The 17,629-nt window shown below is 43.6% G+C and overlaps 1 protein-coding gene across 9 annotated transcripts in view; it reads right to left on the bottom strand.

Annotated features, from left to right (window-relative positions):
* Positions 1–17,629, bottom strand: part of LOC306826999 (myomegalin) — a 43,014-nt gene that overhangs the window by 14,134 nt on the left and 11,251 nt on the right. For 4 of the 9 annotated variants that reach the window (XM_079348605.1, XM_079348607.1, XM_079348608.1 and 1 more), the window contains exons 1-15: positions 7,026–9,315; positions 5,555–5,692; positions 5,347–5,466; positions 5,173–5,265; positions 4,840–5,064; positions 4,605–4,763; positions 4,410–4,511; positions 3,795–3,932; positions 3,476–3,655; positions 3,069–3,263; positions 2,787–2,972; positions 2,600–2,716; positions 2,441–2,512; positions 2,239–2,345; positions 1,991–2,130 (exon numbers count right to left, since the gene is read on the bottom strand). In XM_079348605.1, coding sequence (XP_079204731.1) covers positions 1,991–2,130; positions 2,239–2,345; positions 2,441–2,512; positions 2,600–2,716; positions 2,787–2,972; positions 3,069–3,263; positions 3,476–3,655; positions 3,795–3,932; positions 4,410–4,511; positions 4,605–4,763; positions 4,840–5,064; positions 5,173–5,265; positions 5,347–5,466; positions 5,555–5,692; positions 7,026–8,330 — 3,277 coding nt within the window. In that variant the 5' untranslated portion in view covers positions 8,331–9,315. Of the gene's footprint in view, positions 1–1,990; positions 2,131–2,238; positions 2,346–2,440; positions 2,513–2,599; positions 2,717–2,786; positions 2,973–3,068; positions 3,264–3,475; positions 3,656–3,794; positions 3,933–4,409; positions 4,512–4,604; positions 4,764–4,839; positions 5,065–5,172; positions 5,266–5,346; positions 5,467–5,554; positions 5,693–7,025; positions 9,318–12,549; positions 12,604–13,251; positions 13,409–13,501; positions 13,660–13,748; positions 13,873–16,294; positions 16,372–17,629 lie in introns of those variants that run through there. The other 5 variants (XM_079348611.1, XM_079348612.1, XM_079348604.1 and 2 more) reach the window with 3 other exon arrangements.

Genomic DNA, 17,629 nt, shown 5'->3' with positions numbered 1-17,629 from the left:
ACTCCAAGCTGACTTCTACCAGGAAGCACAGGCTCAGTGGAAATTGGCCGGAATTTAAAGGAATTTTTTTTTACATAATAGGGTCTAATAATACACAGCAGACACTACGAAAAGACTGGGTCTGTGTTGTGCATCGTAAGTGTATAGATGTGTTTCTTCAATTACACAAAGCATGTTTGGGAATTATTATGGGATTATTTCCTCCTCTGGATCAATCACTACAATATGAGTCCTCCCTACTACTCATATGTAGTGCGAGTATGACAGTTGGATATCTGATGTCTTTATGCGAGTGTCAGGGCAGTAAATTCATGGAGTGAAACTGCTGTTATTGATTGAACAATGTGCTCTGTCAGCACTGACTGGCCATGAGGCCTTATTTACACACTGCTGCACTACAAACTACACACACACACACACACGCACAGAGAGAGAGAACATGTTTAACTGTGCAAGTTCATAGGTTTCCCTTATGTTTGCTTTATAGTCTATGTGGGATATTGTGTACAACGGGCTAATATCAGCTTCCCTCATTTGGTAGATTGTGTTTAATGTGGAGAGTATTTTACTTTGGCATTACAGCAGAACAGCCATGCAAACATTTAAACACCATGCCACAGTTTCATGCATGTGGGAGCAAGGACATGAAGGAAAAACACTGATTTGAGTTGGGACCATTTGGTCATAAACATTTATGTAACTGACTTGTAGCTGACTTATGTGCAGTAGTAAGTGCTTAATATCTCAAACTTCATTGACATTTTTTTTTTAGTTGTTTATGGTTTCTAAACATTGCTTTCAGGACCATTTAGGAAAGTCAAGGATGACATAATTTTGTACTTTCTGGGTTCAGAGAGATAAAAAGGCTGTGGGTTGATCTCTGGGGAGAGAAGGGAAATGTGTCAAGGATCAGGAGAGGGATTTCAGGGTTGGGATATTGTAACGGTCAAGTCCCAAACAAACAACAAACAGAACTCCTGTTGACAGAAAGCGAACCCATTTTTATTGTGGTTGCATGGAAAATACAAAAAAAAAAGAAAAAAGAAATGTTGACAAAGATTCCATCTCTGAGACTAGATGAGAGATCAGGGCGAAAAATCCTGAGAGAATGTTTTCTACCTACTATAAATATTGAACGGGCAAGTATTATATCTGGCATTATAGTGAGCACAGAGCAGACAGTAAAGTTACTTCATAAAATATTAGCCTATTTCCTTGTTACAAAGCTACAGTTAAAAACAGAACATGCTCTTTGCTGCTGTGGCTGGCCTAATGTTTCATGCATATTTTTCAGACTAAAATGTAACTATTGTTTATAAACTGTGTATGAAAGACATCAATGGTGTAGCTGACGAGGAGAAAAAAAAACTTTTTTTATGTTCTGTGTCTTGGGCCTTGGTAAGTGTGCACATCCTGTTACAAACAGATGACATAAAACGAATGATGGATGGTGAAACGCTTCACTGTAAGGCATGAGCTTGAGTCTCTCCACATGACGGGACTTCACTGTGACAGTAAGGCTGGAGGAGTGACACCGGTGAGAGACGGAACACAGAAATGGCAATACAGAACGATCGCACTGCAAAGCAATACGGAGGCAGCTCAACAACAATATCAAAAACATATTCACACCACACTCAAAAAAACAGATCAATAAATAATAAGACTTTGGGTTGCACTTTGTCACTTCGTACCACTGAGGTTAATCTCGACAGGCTTCTGTTACTGTGAGTAGTGCTTGTGCTGTTCTGACGAAGCTGTCTGAAGACTGACGGTCAAATGTTTGTATCTTCATTTACTATACACATCAGAGCAGATTTACCTAAATACAATAAGCTTGACTTTAGGACCACATGTTTTTTTCTGAAATTGAACATCAGATTCTGCAGACAGCTTCGTCTCACATTAAGAGTGCCAGTGACACATAGACAGTGCTGTGATCAAACAGTGCCCCCTGCAGCCCTGGAGGCTGGACCCTGCCCATCCCCACCTCCAAAGTCGAGCGGCCTTTTAGCAGCCCGCTCCATCAGCAGGGCCATGTTTCGGGTCCTTGCCAGAACCTCCTCCAGCTGTGTGCGCAGAGCCTGAACTGAGTCCAGCTCAGTGTGCAGGGCCTGGATCTTCTCTGAGCTGAAGAGAGGGAACAAAGTGTTTTTTTAAAGAACACAAAAAAACAACAACTTACAACTTGAATGAGTTCATGGGGAACTAAGAACAGGCTACAGCTGCTCCACCTACCTGTCACTCTTAGTGTGAATGTGTGCCAGATTTTGGTATAATCTCTTTTCTGCCTTCAGGGCATTGTTCAGCTTGTTGTACTCTGACACAAGCTGCTCCAGCACACACTAGATCGAAATGGCAAGGAATAACAAATACATCATAAAGCAGTACAAAAGGCCAAACGCAGCGTAACGCAGCAGAAAATGATATGAAATCGTACTTGATGATCCGCGCTGTCCGCTCTTGTAGCCTGCTGGTGTGACAAAGACGAACGCAGAGCTGAGAGCTCCTTCTGCAGGGAGGAAACAAACACTTGATTTGTGTGAAGAAAAATAAACAACAATTAGTTTGTGAAGCATCAGTGTGTCCAAACACGTACCTGAGCCTCCCTCTCCTTCTTCAGCACCAGCTGCAACTCCTCCTGCAGAGCATTTATTTCTGCGTCGCTCTCTTTAGAGGACGGGAGCATGGTCTCTTCCTGATTCTGCATTAGCTCCTGGTGAATTAAGTCTACTGTGAGAATCAGGTGTACAGAAGACAAGGGGTAAACAGAAAGAGGAGGATACCTTGATGAAGGCTTCTTTCTCTTTGAGCAGACTCCGCAGGTGCTCCGTTTCTCCTCCCATCACCTCTCTCTCTTTTTCTCGTTTCAGCACACAAAGCTCTTGCTCTTTTAAAGACAGCTGTCTGCGCAGCTCCTGCAGCTGACCCGTCTGCTCTGTGATCACAACCGAGAGCCTGTAGGAGTAGTCCTAGAAGAAAATGAGAGAAAAGGTTGAAGACTTCTGAGTTTTTTGGGGGTTTTTTTTCCTTCCAAGTTGCATTTCTTTCCAGTAACGTGTGCCTACCTGCAGATACTGGTCTTTGGAGCTCAGAGTGTTAAGCATGTCCTGCACCTGAGCCTGGTGTTCGTTCGACTGACGGCTGCGGTCTGACAGAAGCTCTTCGAAGAGTTTCTCCTTCAGCGCCAGTCGAGCCTTCAGCTCCTCGACAACCTCAGAAGGACCAGCCTGAGCTCTTGCAACTAGGGCAGCTGTCAGATCCTGAACACGCACGAAAACATACGCACACCAAGGAAAGGCTGTGTCGGCACATCAAGCATGATTTGTGAGAGTGAAAAAACAGGTAGCACAGGTTTGTGGAATGTTTTTTTTTTTTTTTTTTTAAAGGCTTTTGAAAAATACACATGAAACAATTGGAAGCCCTGACATCAAAGCCATGCATGAATGTGTGTGTGTGTGTGTGTGTGTGTTACCTGTGTCTCCTGACTGCGTGCCTGTAGGGCTGCCTGTAACTGATTGATGATGGCGTCTTTTTCTCTCCGAGTGCCTCGCTCCTTCTCCTCGCTCTGCTGTTTCAGCCACTGCAGGTTCCTGTACGCCTCGGCTGCCTGCTCTAGCTCCAGCTCTTTGCTGCGCACCAAGCCGTCCAGACTCTGAAGGTCGAAAAGTCATGAGCAAATGTACTCCTTTGCTGATGTGTTGTTAAACAGATGTAAGACCACTTTTCGAGGGGTGAACCTCTCACCTAACCCTTACACACTGACATGTCTGTAAATTGTGTGTGAAGCGTACCGTGATGGTCTCCTCGTTGTTGGACAGAATGCAGCGTAGTCTCTCCAGGTCTCGCTCCTTCTCCCTGAGGGCCAGCTGCAGCCTCCTCACCTGCTCCTCGCGCTCCTCCACGCAGCGGAACTTGTCATCAATAGAGAGCTGCAGAAGAGGCGGAGGAAGGCACTTAGCTGCTATTCTGGTCACCCTGAGGTGTGAGACTCATCCTCACTCAGATATCCATCATGTTCTTGATCAGGGTTCAGTTTGGTGATTAACAGTGAGAATGAGAAGATGGGGAGCTGCCTGGTCCCACATGTCTGGCTGTAAAGATGACATTTTGTTCCATCATCTGACTTTAAAGGAGATGTTGATCCTTTTATGTTATTTCTACCCCAATTTTTTTTACTGTTACTTGTGCCATTTAATGCTGACCTAAGGTTTTGCATTTCTGTACACTGCTTTTTCATCTGCTGCAAGATGCATGCTTTGCTCTTTTCTGAAGTTAAGCCTCACTGCAGTATGCAGCAATCAGTCCGTATTCAGCGCAGTGAACCATATAGTTATGTGTATCAACATGCCATTTATTCCTGTCTTTATGAAAGTGTGCGTGTGTGTGTGTCTGTATGTGTGTGTTACCTCCAGAGCCCTGTCTCTATCTTTAATCCTCTCTTTAAGTTTCTCCAGTAGAGCATCTCTTGGTTTGGAGCTTCCTGCTGAGTCCAACATCTCAGAGTAGTCCTACGGAAAAAAAAATCATGTGGAATCAGAAATGTTTTCATGCATTATGTAACTTCTGACTGTATGAATTAAAGGGGGGGTCATGTGGTTTACTTGTAGTTGTTGCTCCTTGTCCTTCAGAGAGTGTTTGAGCTTTGTGATGATCCTCTCTTTCTCCAGCACCACAGTATTTCTCTCTGCCTCGCTCTCCTTCAGAGCGGATTCTTTGGCTTGAAGATCAGAGCGAGTTTTCTGAAGGGCACTGCGCAGGTCCTAAAAGACAGAAATGAGGGCTTAGACATCCCATACAGACTTTTCTCAAAGGCTTGCTTTAGCCACACACCCTTACCTGGTTGTGTTTCTCAGTGACCTCCCTGTGCTGCAGAGCGTCCTGCAGATCAGAGTTGAGGCGATCCTTAAACTGCACCAGGTCCTCTCCTTGTCTCTGGCTCTGCCTCAGACTCCTCTGGCTGGCCTCCAGCTCCAGACCGAGGGAGAACAGGGAGCTCTGCACCCCAACCAGCTCCGCTTGCAGGCGGGCCAGTGTTAAGGACTCACTGACCCCCTCTGGAGCCTGAAGACAGAGGGAGCACAGACCAAGTTTAGCATGTCATCAGAGTGGGGACAAGAATATAGTCATTGATAAGGAAACATTGAGGAGTAGCATTGCACCGAGTCTCACCTTGTATTTAGCGAGCTGGTTGTGGTGAGCCATCTCTCTCAGCTTACACAGCGTGCTGTTCTGCCCCTCAATTAGCTGATACAGCTCCTGGGCCTTTAAAGGGGAATAATCATAGATATAAGCACCTTCTAAACACTATTCATCTGCCACCTCACGTAAAAAGCAAACACTCACCTCACAGTCTTTGGTGCTGATGGACTCTGAGAGACCCTGAATGGTTCTTTCTTGACTCTGAGCTGCCTGACGGATTGAACGCAGCTCACACTCCATCTCATTTAGCTTCTCCTGCAGCTTCTGTAACACACGGACGAGCACGGCCGTTAGGCTCTCCTCAGATGTGCATTTTATCGAACTGTGATGAGGCACTCTCAGCTTGTCTTACCATATTGTTGGCCTCACTCTCGTGGATCTTGGCCTGCAGGGACTGGACCTGGAGCTGGGCCTTCTGCAGCTCGCTCACACACTGACCAGCCGCACACTCATACTGGTTTAGTTGGCTTTGCTGCTCTTCAACCAGGCTCTGTCATGAATAGAATAACACTTTCAAGTTTAGTCCAGAGACCCAATCCACAACTTTTGTTGAAGTGATTTAGTTTGTTTCAATGTCATGAAAAATACAGAGGCTGCGGGCTGCATGACTTTAACAAAGGGTTGTATAATACGTGTACACCATTTAGATCCTCTGCTCAGTCGTGCGTGTACTTTGTAAAAAGCCATAAGAGCCTCTGAAGTGGTGTGACAACGTCTTCATGCGTGAGTTAACATAAGACAGTGCTCACAGGCACTATCATTGTTACATAACAAGCATGTACACACGCTTCTAACTTTCAGTGGCAAGAGGAAGGACGTCATTACAATAAGCTGATTTATACTTTTACTAGCCAAGATCTATTTGTGTTTTCAAAGCAGAGATTACATTCAATGTAGTTTTGTTTTTGCAAAGGAATGATTAATTTAACATTTAATTGAATAGCATCGTTGTCCCAGCCAACCACTGTTGCGATGACGCGGTGGCCTGACCCTTTGCCTCGAGGGTTCAGAGTGAAAATAGGCCAAGAGTGGAGTCACTTTGTCTTAATGTCAGCCCACATCTAACCTACTTCAGAGAGCAGCTCCGAGATAACGATCTCTTATTCCTCAAGAAGCAATCCAAAAGTGTTATTGTCTTGTGGAGAAGAGATTTGAATATTTTGCACACTTGCACAGATGAACACTTCAGTGGAGAATCCTGTGCTTCAGTATGCACGTTTAGAAACAGGAAATACTGAGAGACTTGTGTCTGCATGAAGCTATATGGTTAAATAAGCACTTTAGATGTTTAGATTCACTCTGTGACCAAACATAACTGTGCTCTCCTTTTACTACATGCTGGCTGCTCTTATTGACATGACTACTGACCTCTCACTCACACTCTGTCAAACACACATTAGGTAATTAGGCCATGTCCTGTGTTACAGCTTACCTACACACCTGACTGCTCATGTAATGTGTTCCCACACATAGACAACTAACCCTGCATACATACACATTGGAGAGCATTGGAGCTCAAATCCTCCTGGGCAAAAAGCTTTTGGAAGAGGCTGTGGGCTGGATTTAAGTGCCTGACAGCAGGATTATGGGGGCTAATTACGTTTAAAAAAAAAAAACTAGAGAATAATTGTTTTGTGGCCAGGCCGGACTGTGTGTCTGTCAAACATCCAAGTTTGTTGATTGGTTTGCTCATAGTGCTGCAGATAGCAGAGGCAACATTCATCACTCCAGGGTGTCATTTTTCTGCCGAAGTAGAACAAAAAATAAAAAAATAAAATCCCACAAATTCAGATTCATTTCCATCCTCATGGAAGGTTCAGTACCTGGTGAGGAGGTGGGCGAGGATACTCTTTGTACAAATCTTGCATTAATTCTTCCATGTCAGTCAGATTCAGATTCTGAAAGTCAAACTGGATCAGTGGGGTCTCCAGCTCAGGTGTATTTATGTGATTGCGTCTTTCTCCATTTTGATTTTCACAAGAGAGTCCCAGAACAGACGGGTCCAGTCGTGGGCCTCCATAAGTGGACATCCGTCTGTGGAGGACTGGCAGCTTGCTCCCCTTACAGCTCTGGACCGGTCTGTAGATGGTGTAGCTCTGCAGCAAACACAGAGCCAGAGAGATGCTGGGTCCAGGTGATGCTGAGTCATGTGAGGCTCCCACATGCTCCTCAGAGAGAGAGTCGTATAACCGATCATCAATCGGGTCCCGTGGGGAGCTGAGGAGTCCATCCGTTAAGCCTCCGGGGTGAATGTACTCCTCAGTTGTCTCCAAGGATGCTATGGAGGGGCTGGAGCTGGCTTGACCTGCCAGGGTGCGATCACTGTCAGACGTCCTGGAGGGGTCCTGAGAACCAGGCACCAGAGTCAAAGAGGAGGGGGCTTCTTCTAAATCCTCCACATGTTTCTTCTCTCCTGCTTCTCCTGTCACACTCCCTCCGATGACACTGGCTGAATATCTGGTTGATGGGCCGCAGGAAATACTTCTTGCCAGCTTCCTTGGCACCTTACAAACAGCTTCATAGTCCGAGTCTGCAACTCGCCAATACGAACATCCACGACACTTCCTGGGTGTGCTATGCACACATCGATGTGAGCCTGCAACGGTTACCTCTGATCCTGCACCTGCGGCACACTGAGGGTAGTGGTGGTGAGACTCTAGACCGTCCTCAGCCCAGGACTCATACAAAGAGTAGACCAGGTCGTCTTGGAGCAGGGCGCAGTACTTTGCATGAGTGAGACCTGAAATGTCCACCATCCCATCTCCTGGTCCTTCATTACCTCCAGTTATTGTTACAGAACCCTCCTCTGAATTAGTTTTTCGGTAGAGACCTCCAATGCAGTGCCTCAGCCGATGTTTCTCCTGCAGGAGCCGCTGCAGCCTCTCGATGGACAGTGCCTCGACTCGGGCGATCACTGTGTCAAAGCGGTACATGCGGTCCAGCATGAAGGTGCACTTTGAGCAGGCAAACTCTCCCCTGCCATCCCGGGTGAGCTCTTGACCGAGGGCGTGAGACAGCAGCACCTGCAGGTTGAGTTTAGCAGTGGGGTGGAAGATCCATCGTCGCTGGTTACCGCAGAGCTCCCGTCCACAGATGCGACACGTCTCCTTCATCTTGAGATCAAGCATTCCCCAGGCTTATAGTTATCGAGGAGGGGGTGAAAATGTTCACTCTGGCACCTGAATCCTTGTGATGAGTCACATGTAAACAGAGAAACAGTTCAATGTTCAAGCTGCTTCAGCGTAAACATGTTTGAGAGCAGTAAAAAAAAATATTAAAAAAAATACTCAAGTAGTGTTGAACTCTTCATGGGATCACTCCTTCTATGTCATTAAATTGAATGGCTTGACAAAAAAATGAGGTAGACAAGAGGAATACATCGCAGATGCTTGTTGAGAAAGGTTGCTTGTGTTTCTTTGCAGGCTGAAAACAATGACGCAAAAAACAGATTTAAAAAAAAATGCAGTGACGATCAATGAAATGAATGAGCCTAGAATCTTCATCGATTTGCTGGAGCTGCAGGTGCATCGGGAATATGGCGCACTCTCTCACGGTGAAGTCACGCAAAGGTCTCGTCAATCAAGACTCAGTTTTGGATCGATCTTCTGTCCTCGCGCTTTCACACAAGCGTCGCTTCCCATTTCACCAACAGCATCGCACGCGCCCCTGCACCATCAACGTGTGACGGACGCACGAGCCGCACCGCACTCTGTCAGGTCTCTCCTGTCCAGGGAGGGAAAGGTAATAACCCGCTGTCCTTTTCCCGGACACAGAGCAGCAAGAGGCTTTCTGGGACGGTCCTTTGAGTCTTCACCCGGTGTCGGTGTCTGAAGAGGCGACTCTTCATTCATTACAGAGACATTACCGACAGCCAGAGAGGCAAACAGGACCCCACCGGACTCAGTCGGAGATCCTCCCGGCTGATACCGATGTGGCTGCCTGAATGAGACCTGCAGCGGTGGAGCGAACCATTTAGAAGATACGGGGGTGGAAGGGCCCGGTGCTGTCTCACGAATATGCTCCCTTTTGAGTACCCGTTATTATATAGGTTAGAAAAGATCTTTTTTTCCTTTAAGAAAGCATTTAAATGTAAAACCAGCGAGTTTCAGCTTCAGTTTTGGTTTCAGCGATAAGGAGAGGAAGTGATGCCCCCCTAGCAGTCTGTGATTCTCCCTGACCGGTTTACTCTGTTCGCCTGACTGAACAGGTGAAATGCTCAGTAGCATGGTAACATTAGTGACGCTCTGTAAAATTAATAAAACTAAGTGCCACACAGATCCTATTGTATTAGACACATTTGTTAGGCTATAGGGGCACAAACGTGAAACACAGTTCTAGGTTTACATTTAGTACATGTAGTACAGCCTGATTATTCCTGGAAACATATTGCCTACAATATTACAAAAATCATTATTTATTACAGTTTACAAATTGCTAAACTGTTTTTTCACAGACTTTTATGTGAGAAAATTAATTATACTATTGTAATCTTTATGATGTATACCATTTTATTTAAAAACATAATTATATACAGCATGATGGTAGAGCTACTGTACATTAATATACAGTATTTGTCACTTCTCTCTCATCCTCAAATCCTGGGCTTGACTAGAACCAGCTCTTTAGCACATCAAACAAACTGCACTGTTGTGAGACAAACCTTTTGTATGTGATGAAATAAGATCAACTATTGTCTTCATTTGTTTCTCTGCAATAATCCTACAGGATTGTGGTAATGTGGTAGTGTACTTTACAAGATGACTGCTTTATTTTAAACTACAGAGCAATACAATCAATCATATTCCTGTTCTATTTCTGTTTCTTGTGTCCTGACCGACCTTAAGTCCTTCTTTAGTATTATATCAAGCAGCAGGCTGAAGGTGAAAGGATCTTTTCTCTGCTACACACAATGCTCAGTGAGCAATAAGACAGTTACCAAGACAACATACATGTAGAGCAGTTAAAGATGGCTGACATGTGGTGAGGTAAAGATAGCCTGAGGTTATAAATGAAAAGAGGTCAAAATAATACTGGCAGCATAAAAAAAGCCATGCTTGATAGATTATAATTTTGATAATCAATACATGATGTGAGTCAGTTTTTCCTGTTTAATGTCAAACAGCCTTAAAGCTTCATAATAGTAGCTGTGTCTGTAATCATACAGCAGTGATGATTTTTGTCCTGTAACAGCCCCGTGATCAGACCAGTGTAACAACATTTGCTTTTGCTTTAGGATAAGTGTTATTTGTATTTGCTGTTGCCATGGTGCAAGTATTTCAACAATGACTTGATTGTGATGTCCAAACAACTAGGCCTTTCTCACACATTTCACTGCAGCATTTCATCTCTGCAGTGACCAGACTTTTGTTGTTCCCAAGGGCGCACAAACAGATGGTCATGCTTTCACGCTGTGACTTCCATTAAGCTACGTCAGCCTAAAACTTCTTGGTTTACCGTTGATGTACTTTCACCGTTAATTCAGTCATTTACTTAAGAATTGCAGATTGTTTGCAGATCTGTATTAAGATGTGAGTCAAAGATTAACTGTGCTTCAATATCATATGTTAATTTTTCTCATATATGCTATTTCTAAGCTATTCCCTGCAGTATAATGTCCATTATACAAAGAAATATCATAATGCATGATTAATGTGTTAGACATTGTAAATAATATCCTTGAAAGAAGAAACCCTGGAAATAATTCTGTCAAGAAGTCTCAGATGACATTTTCCTTCCCTCTATCCAGACGTATATTTGATCTAAATGTCTGTGTTGTCTGGGGATCTCATTAAGAGCTCTTATGCTGTGACTGCCTGAAACGGCACAACCTGATATCTGTGTCGAAGTTGCACAGCTCTCAAAGGTCAACCTGACCTATCGACCACGCCGTTGAAATCAGACCTGCTAAACTGCTAACCAGCGAGATGTCTGCATGCACACACGCACTTATGGAAAAGGCATCTCATGGGAATGAATGAACCCGCACACAGACACATGAACCCTCACCAATCCTTACATGAACTCCTCTGATCTTAATGAGTAGATCTTTATGAGTCTCTTTCTGACAGAGACAAAAAAGTAGTCCGTTTTTTGTCTCCGTTGTGGAGATTCGGTTGAAAAAAACTCTGAATACTGACCATATTTCCAGTAACTACTATATAAAAGATCCAACCCCCCCAAAAAAAACACAAATATGGCAAAGTATTTTCTGTCAAACCCTTTACATTTAATATTCAGCCTGCAGTTCAAGATGCAATATTTACACCTCTGTGAATTCACAGACTGGAGCAACAATGTTAACGTTGTTGCAGAATCAAAAACAGGACAGCGCGAGAGCTAAGATAAGTCACTACAAGGCTATGCATTATTATCCACATATAATAAATAAACAACTACCCTTCTCTGTATTTTTTCAAAGTCAAATGTACTTGGGACTGAGACAGGAACCTGCTATTTAAAATTATACTATTTTATCTTAAACATTAAACAACCGCGGCTCATATCCTTAGTGCTTAAAGAGTTGCACATACACTGTGGTATATCCGTGACAAAAACAGCCAACCTGAAATTTAAATGCAGAGCCTGCATTTGCATCCTTCAACTGATTTACAAGTTAAAACACCGGCCCTGAAAACAACGCACCGCAAGTACAAAACATACACAACAACAAATATGTTTACAGCAAAGACGTGATCCATTCAGAACAACTACATGAAGACAGCACAGCAGCAACAAGATGAATATTAAGGCTTACTATGGTTATTAGATGCAGAACTATAAATGAGGGAGAAGATTGTCTGTGGGTGGGAGGAGTTAGCATCATGTAAGTGTCTCCCTCCATTTGTCTTTAATTATGTATCAGAAGGAAATGTGTCCTTGGGGATGTGAGAGCAGCTAAAGCCTGTAAATGTAATGAGATTCTGACACTTTGTGTGATGAGATAAACCCTCTGGAAGATGACCTCACATGATGCTGCATCCATTTCAGCATTACAGCAATACACTTTTTTCTTTAATGACCTTTCATCTATTTGTTTCCTGTAGAGGAAAGGCCATCGATCCGAACAAGCAAAACCCTGATCTCCTTTTATTCATAATAATTATGTACGTTCACAGACTGAATTAGTAGCCTGAAAATGATTGAAATAAGACATTCTTTATCTTTACTCTTCAGCTCTTGTGTGAAACTGCTGTGCTTGACGTGTCCATAAGGAGGCAGAGTCATTCTGAGATGAAACAACAAGAAGAGTGACGCTGCTCTGACACTTAGTGGAGAGCTCTATAATAACATGTGAAGATGTTTTACACACTGACTGTGAGTCAGGCGGGTGGGTCCCACTTTTCTTACCTGCATCTCCTGTTCGATGCGCAGTCTTTCATGGCCGAGTTCCTCCTGATAATACTGTCATAAAAGAGAGAGACCATGAATCAGACTAAAATATATACTCTTTGGGTTAGAAGATACTGAAACAGGAAAGAAGAGTTACAACGTGTATTCAATATAGATGAATTATGATGAATATTTATTCACAGATCATACAACCAAACATCCATAAATGACTGTGGAAAAGTGTGGGCGGGTGTGTATGTGTGTTTGTGTGTGTTTGTGTGTGTGTGTGTGTGTGTTTGTGTGTGTGTGTGTGTGTGTGTGTGTGTGTGTGTGTGTGTGTGTGTTTGTGGTCACCTTTAAAGGTGTACATCTGCAGTGTATTTGTGTTTGTTTAAACAGAAGTTTGGCCATGAAAATAGCTCCGATGACCTACATGCATAGCTGTTAAAATGAGGTCTGGGAATGTCACACATGCGGCTTCAGGAGCCTCTATCTAGAATAGAAGTCTGACTGGAGGAGACACGGTGGTCCAGAGGAGTGCAGTAATGTTAGAAGGCTTACATAGTTATATGAATCATGCAGGGTTTGACTACTCTACTTAAGAGTGCATATAGAGGGGATAACTAGCTGACATAATAAACACATTCACGACAGGTTAGTGGGGTTCTTTAAAGAAGCCAGAAGACACATTTTGAAATAAGAAATCAAATTGTGTTATACCTCCACATCCTTGTCTTTCTGCAGCAGAGATGAAGACAACTCCTGAACTTGTCCCTCCAGCTCCCCGACCCTCAGCGTAAGAGTTGTCTTGTCTCCGCTCAGCTCTTTGATGATCACCTCCTTGGAGCGAAGCTCCTTAGTCAACTCCTCTATTAACCTGAACAAAGGCAGCGACATCTTCAGTTGGACATGGATGGTGGATTTGATTGTTTGATATTTACGCTGATTGATGTGTTGGGTTTTTTTGCACCTGTCTTTGTTGGTGCCTGACGGGGAATGGACGCTCAGGGGTCTCTCGTCCTCGGGGAATTCCTCCATGGGGATGTCGAGGGAGATGAGGGAGGCTTGGGAGTGTGATCCAGCCATTGAGGCCATGCGGTCGGCCTCGCTGCGTGCTAGCTGGGCCTCCTGCATGCACACACATAGAAGGTTAAGTTGTGTCCATTTGAGACAACTCTGTGAACATTCTAACAGGCTGATTGTGTGAGCGATCAAACCTCCTGCAGGAGCTGAATCTTGGTTTCGAGCACTTGCTGCATGTGATCGATTTCCTGTTGTCGCTCCTGACAACGTCTCTGCAGCTCTGCCTCATTGTGATTGGTCAAGCTCTCTGCTGTTGTGCTATTAAACCCAGAATGAAACAACATGAGATCTCATCACCAGTGCACACACCTACACACAGAGATACTAATATAGTCGGAGCAGACACGGACATGATGGTGTCAACGATATGATGTCATCACTTCCCTGTTGTGACACATTGCTCATGGGATACCCAACACCCCTCCACTTATAGCATAGATTAAGTAAGGTGCTGCACCCATGTTGAGGCTTTTATTTTCACCATGCATTCTTACAGACGTGATGTTCACACAGACTGAAAGTTGTAAAAGGCCTGATGAACATAAACAGTCTATGTAATCTAAGACCTATAAGTCTGGACTTCAGCCTCTACAGCTAAATGTGTTTATTTTTCCTTACAATCTACATGAAATGGATCATGATGTAAGCATTCCTCTAACATCTTCTGACGCTAACTGTGCCAGCATCTGTCATTTAGTCAGTCGACACGATCCCAGAATTAGTGTTCCAAGAATGGCACACGCCACTGTGTCGCCACCAGTCAATGCTCTGGACCGTCTCTACATACGTTTTTAACTCCGTCCACCAAATGCAACAGCTCAGATAACTGAGATATTTTGAACCAGTCTGAGTCTGTGTCAGAGACAAATGTTGTTGTTTTTTTATGTGAGGAAGACTAGACCGATGTCCTTAGTGCCAACTTCTCTACAAAAAGCCAGGACAAAGTTATTTCAATCATCTCAGTCTGTTGGCAACATACTTTTTTTTCAGTACAAATAAATTCTGCTTGGCTTTCCATTAAAGAGACTGAGATTGAAGTTACTGTCCGTAAAGACAGGGCCAAAACATTTGACCAGAGGAAAAAAAGTGTTGTTACAGAGGTCAGTGGGTGGGTCAACATGAGAATTATGTATCCATTTTGCATTTGTTTGTGTTTTATTAATGCTCTGAGTTAAACCGTTATTCATTCGGACAATAGCAAACATTGCTTCCAACAAGGTTGAAAACAGCAAGAATCTGCATTTTTGAGAGCCAGGCAGAAACAGTTAAGCTGCCCAACCTTCCAGCTGATAGTTGCAAAAACACTTTGTTATTGAAAATAAAGATTGATGACAAGTTTCGGGCCAAATATCAAGACAAACTCCCAGACTCTCTAATTACAGTCAGGATTGATTTTAGTCTCAATAAATCATCATCAGAATGATAAATGCTTGATGAGTTTCAGGTCCACATGTTTCTGTTATTGTGCAGTAGAAGTAGTGTGAGCTTGTTTCCTCATCCAAAGAACCCCTCCAACAGTTTTTGTAGTGTACATAACACCTAACCGATCAGAATCATCTCTGTTTGTACTCTAACTATAGCACAGGATGTGCAGACAGGGAGTGACAACAGCAACTGACATACAGAGCAGTAATCAGAGACAATTTATCATTTCCAAGAGGTCCAAAACTCTGCTGGTGACTATTAAAGGTCAACAGCTCTGACCTTCAAGCAGCGTCTGTCCATTTCAGCAGTCACACATGTCTGAAATGCCTCCATGCTAACTACCCAGTGATTAGAGCTACCCCTGGTTTAAACAAGACCACTTTGTCAACTACATCCAATCACATGTACACAGACAGGATACTGCACACCACTGGGATAAAACACCTTAGGTACAGAAACCTCCCCTCGCACACACCGAGTCTGACGGGTTTATTTTTGTCGTGATGTCTCGTACTCATGAAGTAGATTGATCAAGCAAGTGATAGATTTTTTTTCAATCACTCCTTGTCAGCATGTTTGAGGTAAGGGACTCCACGGACACACACGCACACACACACACACACAGAGGTGGATACAAAAAAGGTAAAAAAAAAATGTAACCTGTTCTGGAAATAATATTGATGGAGTATCAAACATGATTGACACAACATGCATTTGTTTTTTCACATGTTGCAATTTTGGATGGAAAAAAAAAATCCATCTCAGCATGGAAAGACGTGAAATCTCTAACATGTACTGAAATACCATTTTAGGATTTAGACTCTGAGGTTCAGTTTTTCTCCCCACACAGATAGTAAAGAGCACGTTGTTGTGCAGTGTAAAAACTTCTCTGTCCCATCATCATGTCACATTAACAACCCGACCCTTTTCACAGTCCGTAATCCCCACAAAAGAATGTTGTAACGTGTCAGGGGTTTAAAGTTATACGGTGCACTTGACATCAATGAAGGTTTGCGTGAGAGAGCATTATCTCCATCAGCTGCTCTGTGACATACGAGCTGCGAGTGATGTGAGGTGTTAGCACAGTTAAGACCGGATCATATCGAAGACGGGAACTCAATTACTCCTCACCAGCCATAGATGGAGGTGTTTCTTCAAACCAGTACACTCTGTACTGCTTTTTTTTTTTTAAATAACCAACTAGTTAAGAAATGAAACCACAGGCGGTGAAATGGTTTAATGTTTGTGGACTTACAGAGCTTTATCCAGAAGCTGCTGTTTCTCCTGGAGCTCCTGCTTCAAGCTCTCTACTTCCACCTTCAGCTCGATGTTCTGCAACAGATAAAGGCAGGAAAATCAGTCGTCACATCATCACTGTCACACATCAGCTCCTCCACTAAAGGGAACATGTTTTTGTAAATCTCACACAGTCTTACTGACGAGCACTGACAGATTATAAAACTGTTTATTAACATCATGTGAATATTATCCGGCTGCTCAGCCCGGTGTTTTCACTTCACTGGCTGATTAGACGTCAGACCTGAAAGCAGGAGCGCACATGAGGCTCGTCACATGCACAGCGAGTGAAAACACTCATAATGGCTGCATTCCATTTTAGTGAGCCAGTTAGTTAGTTAGAGTCTTGAAGGATTGTGAAGATTGATTTTGTGCACGCTGGCCAATCGTCATGGACTACTGAGGTTCTTGACTGAGCTGAGAGTTGCGTTTGTGCTTTTATCCTCAAAAAAATGTCACGATGTTTGTCAATAAAGCTGAATATTAATAACTTGGGCTATCTCGTTTTACACACTTAGAAATCCCACATCTACTGATTTTATCTGTTTAAAATATAAACGGATAGAACTGATAGCAAAGATTGTTATTGTACCGCAGAGACAAAGAACTCCTGATTCTGTGAGCACCATCGTAGGACTGAATACTGGAGGTTAAATGAGAGCATATAATAAAGACAACAGAGTCGGAGGTTCTGAAATGTCTCACACCCTGTACAGGATATTTGTTCACTCTTCTTCCTCACGTCTTCATCACAGCCTGATCTTTCTGTCTCTGCTGTGTGAATCAGAGCGGCTGGGTGTGGTGTATCCTCACCATCTGACCGAGCTGTCATGACTGTTATATTTAGAGCTGAAGAATTCAGAACAGCTTAGATAGCCGGCCCTGAGGCCAAAGGCTAAACTCCACAGTTTGTTTACCTGCCCAGGTCCATGGGGGACATCTTAAGGGACAATCCAGACTCTAATATTGCTGGGCTAGGGGACAGAGGATTTACAAAGTGTGAACTGAGGGGCTTACTTTTTCCGTCCTGACCCAAGAGAGTACGGAGACAAAGGTTTATCTGTGTGTCTGCTGGACTAGGAGCAGAAAGCTGCTCTCTCTCTGATTTGATCACCTTCAACATTTTAGCTTCTGTTTAATTTTCAATTTTCTCTTGGCTACCATTTTGGTTGGGCTTCTCTGTGTTTCTCTCTCTTTCTTCTTTTCTTCTACTCTCCAGAAATGTCTTATTGCCTGTTCGTGCATTTGTCCCAGTGTGCTGACCTTCCTCTGTCCCCAACACTTCAGAGCTGCA

Source organism: Symphodus melops (genome assembly GCF_947650265.1).
Source record: "Symphodus melops genome assembly, chromosome: 7".
Taxonomy (NCBI): domain Eukaryota; kingdom Metazoa; phylum Chordata; class Actinopteri; order Labriformes; family Labridae; genus Symphodus; species Symphodus melops.
This window is presented reverse-complemented; position numbering and strand designations above follow the sequence as displayed.